The sequence below is a fragment of the Beta vulgaris genome, chromosome 6, assembly GCF_026745355.1.
Source record: "Beta vulgaris subsp. vulgaris cultivar EL10 chromosome 6, EL10.2, whole genome shotgun sequence".
In the NCBI taxonomy this organism is placed as follows: domain Eukaryota; kingdom Viridiplantae; phylum Streptophyta; class Magnoliopsida; order Caryophyllales; family Amaranthaceae; genus Beta; species Beta vulgaris.
Window position 1 is genome coordinate 52,595,988 of NC_079207.1, and position 4,072 is coordinate 52,600,059.

The 4,072-nt window shown below is 37.2% G+C and overlaps 1 protein-coding gene across 1 annotated transcript; it reads left to right on the forward strand.

Annotated features, from left to right (window-relative positions):
* The first annotated feature begins 2,919 nt into the window (after nt 1-2,919).
* Nucleotides 2,920-3,864, forward strand: LOC130591853 (uncharacterized). The gene has a single exon (XM_057395794.1). The coding sequence runs from the start codon at nt 2,920-2,922 to the stop codon at nt 3,862-3,864; it is 945 nt and encodes a 314-aa protein (XP_057251777.1).
* The last annotated feature ends 208 nt before the right edge of the window (nt 3,865-4,072 follow it).

The following is a 4,072-nucleotide window of genomic DNA, read 5'->3' on the forward strand; positions in this document are numbered from 1 at the left end:
AAGGAGGATAAAAAAAACTCTGAACTAGAGACATTATTCAATTTAAGTCTCAACCTTAAACCATTTTGATCCAGACAATTATGGACCAAGGTTATGGTCCAAGGTTAAAGAAAGGATAATTCAGCAATGTTTCTTTTCCACAACTATTACTTATAAATTATAATTCTGTCAGAGTAGAACTACAAGATAGTAGTGTCTTACAAGATATATGAGCAAGTTCCGATTACGTACTTACCACTCTTTAGGATAATCGTAGCGTGCTATTTTTTATATCAGTACTGCCAGCTTCAAAGCTATCTACAGTCCACAAGAACAAAGATTTTAGCAACTAGTCAACTACACTCTATGATGCAACCTAGAAAGCTAAAAATACTCCAATAACCTAAAGCTAAAAACTGTTACATGAGAGCAAACAAAAAATTGGACCACATAATTATACATCATTAACTCTAGCTCATCTAGATTGCAGGCAAAATGAAAGTTCAATGAGTAACAATATATACACAACCTTATCATTTTCTTCTCTCAAGTGAGATAACAATTTATGCCTCAGATGAATCTTCTCATCACTATTGATTCCCCTGAGAAGCATTAAAAACATGAGTTCCAGTTAAGGACAAATGAATCAGTTAATAGTTTTCAGCAAATCAATGTAAAATTAAGACGCCATAAGGCCCATAATTCAACCAAAGAAACTATCTTCTCTCTCAAAGGCATAGGAAGAAAAAAAATGAATAGAGAAGTTAGGAAGAGGCAATGAAGCAAAGATTGGACTATAGAAAAATAGTGAAACAGAACGAATTGTATCATAATTGTACTATTCTAGATCAGGAAATCCTTTATCAAAGTTATGAGAGAAAACAAACTATTATTAGCTAATTTCCAAACATAAAGTTATGAGAGAAAACAAATAATTGGAACCATATGCTCGATAACTGAAATTCTAAAGACATGAATGCAAAACCGTACTACAAAGGAAGTTATATTCATAAAGTTTCAAAAAATTTCAGAAAAAGCTCTTCATCTCCATGTATTCTAAACATCTGAAATGCGAATTGGAGCAGCAAATGAAATTGACAAGACCTGGTTCGTGTTTGTTGCGACTTCCGTTTCTCCTCTTAAACGTATGATCTAAACAAATAAAAGAAAAATAAAAATCAAGAAAAAGATGAAATGATAATTAAGTACGTAGGAATTTATAAAACTATAAAGCGGAATTTCATGAATCTAATTCATAAGCACTTAAATCAAGATCACATGCATATACAATTAGGGATCACACCACAAAGCTTGAGTAATCCAGATAAAGAACCTCAGATGCGATTCCTCTACTTGGTCCACCAACCCGGATCAACACTCCACCAATACTAGTAGAAAATAATAGTTTGGTGCAAGAGGAGGTTCTCTCACCGAGAACGTCGCTGGAAACTTTAAAAAGGCAATCGGAGGTTCGAACTCAGTTTTCTGAGTGGCTGGATGTGATGCAAAAATCACAAGGACAACCATCTGAAAGAAATGTAAGTATTGACCCTGTTCCAATTTTCTTTTCACCTGAAAATGTGGTAGAAGTAGGATCATCTGCATCTCCTGTTAAGATTGACTTAGCTGAAATCCAACCAGAAATAGATTTTTGGGCTTCTTCTATCTACTGTTATGTGATAGGAAGTAATCCACCTTCGGGTGTTATGGAAGGTTTTATTAGAAGAGTATGGAGAAATATGGGGGTAGATAAGGTGATATTGGTGAAGAAAGGGTTGTTTATGGTCAGATTTAAGACTATGGAGAAGCGAGACCAGGCAGTAAAGGACCATATCTTTTTTGACAGTAAACCTGTTGTTATTAGACCATGGCATCAGGATATTGATATGTTTAAGGAAGATGTGAAATCTCTTCCTACTTGGGTGCATCTGCATTTGGATTTTAAATACTGGGGTGATAGAAGCTTGAATAAGATAGCTGGTCAGATAGGGAAGGTTGTGAAATATGATCAAGCTACAATAAAGAGGGAAAAATTGCAATATGCTCGTGTTATGCTGGAAGTTAAGGTGGATAATGTGTTTCCTGATGAAGTCACATTCATAAATGAAAATGACCAGTTAATAAGGGTGAAAGTTGAATATGAATGGAAACCAGTGGTGTGCCAACAATGTAAGATAGTTGGTCACACTACTGCAGATTGTAAGAAGCTAGTGACTAGACAAGAGTGGAGACAGAAAGATCCACCGGGTGAGCAGCCTCAAATGAATGGTGAGGTGCAAGAGAAAGACCAGGAGTTCCAGAGGGTTAGAAACCCAGCTAGAAGATTGATTTCCTCACCTGCTCAAGTGGAGATTGTGAATGAATTTCAGCAGTTAACTGAGGAATCTGATGTGGTGGTGGGATTAGTTCAATGTGCTAAAGTGAGTGTTATTGACACAGGAGGGGGGGCACCTCCTGATGGTAATGGATAATCTTATTTGTTGGAATGTCAGGGGGATTAACAATGCTCAAAAACAGCTTGATGTTAAGAAATTTCTTAATATGAAGAATGTGGGTGTGGTTAGTCTCCTTGAGACAAAGGTAAAGGCTCCTAATTTGGGAGACCTTTATCAAAGGATGTTTGCTGGGTGGTGTTTCACTTCGAATTTGGTTCAACATAAAGGTGGTAGGATAATTTTGGCTTGGAACCCAAATAGTTTCAAAGTCAATATTATCAAAACAACTAGCCAACTGATTCACTGTAGGCTGGAAGCAGGAGGTAAGCCTCCATTTTGGTGTACTTTTATCTATGCTTTTAACAGTGCTCAGGAGAGATGCATGTTATGGCAGGACTTAAAAGCATTAAATGATCATATAAGGGGTCCTTGGGTCATGATGGGTGATTTTAACTGTATCATGAAGCCAGAGGAAAGAATTGGTGCTGCAGTTAGACCTTAGGAGATGGTTGAAATTCAAGATTGTATGTTGCAGTGTGGTATGAGGGATATGATTAGTACAGGGTGTTTATTTACATGGAATAATAAGCAGAAGGAGGATACAAGGGTTTTTTGCAAACTTGATCGAGTTATGGTAAATGATGCATGGGAGGAAGCATTCCCAAGTGCAAATGCTCATTTCATGCCAGAAGGTTACTTTGATCATTGTCCTATGGTGATTCAAGTTTACCCTCAACTGCAAAAAGGGAAGTCTCCCTTTAAATACTATACTATGTGGAGTTCAGCTAGAAATTTTCAAGAGATTGTGAAGACCTGTTGGGATACTAGAGTTGAAGGTTCTTTGATGTTCAGGGTGGTTAGTAAGCTGAAAATGGTTAAACAGGCCTTGAAGCAACTGAATGCTGAGGGTTTCAATGAATTGCAAGCTACTGAAATAAAAGCTATGCATCATTTAGTGAAGTGTCAAGATGAGTTAAAGGAAGATATTGGGAATTCTGACAAAAGAGATGCAGAGCTGAAGGCTAGTGAAGAATATAGAAGAGTGCACAATATCTATATGTCTTTTTTGAGACAAAAAGCTAAATTGAGCTGGTGTAAGGAGGGAGATGAAAATTCCCACTTATTTCACCAGTCAATTAAAGCTAGGAGAGTGAAAAACACAGTTTATGCAATTCATGATAGCAGGGGTGTCTGGCAAGATGAACCTCAAAAGGTTAATGATGCTTTCCTTTGCTACTATAAAGAGTTATTAGGTCAGTCCATGATTGGAAGAGTTGCTGTGAAGAAAGGGGTGGTTGAAAGAGGTCCAGTTCTTTCTGAGGAACAAATTCAAGAGTTGAGCAGAAATTATGATGCTGATGAGGTTAAGCAGGCTATGGAGTCTATCCCTGGAGAAAAAGCTCCAGGGCCTGATGGTTTGGTGGTTTTTCTACAAGATACTGGGAAATAGTGGGTCAAGATGTGATCAATGCTGTTCTGAACTTCTTACAAACAGGGAAATTACTAAGGGAGGTCAATGCCACTATTTTAGCATTGGTTCCTAAGGTTTCCTGCCCCTGCAATGTTATGGAGTTTAGACCTATAGCATGCTGTAATGTCTTATACAAGATAATTACAAAAGTACTATGTTCCAGAATAAAAAAGGTGCTACCAAGTTT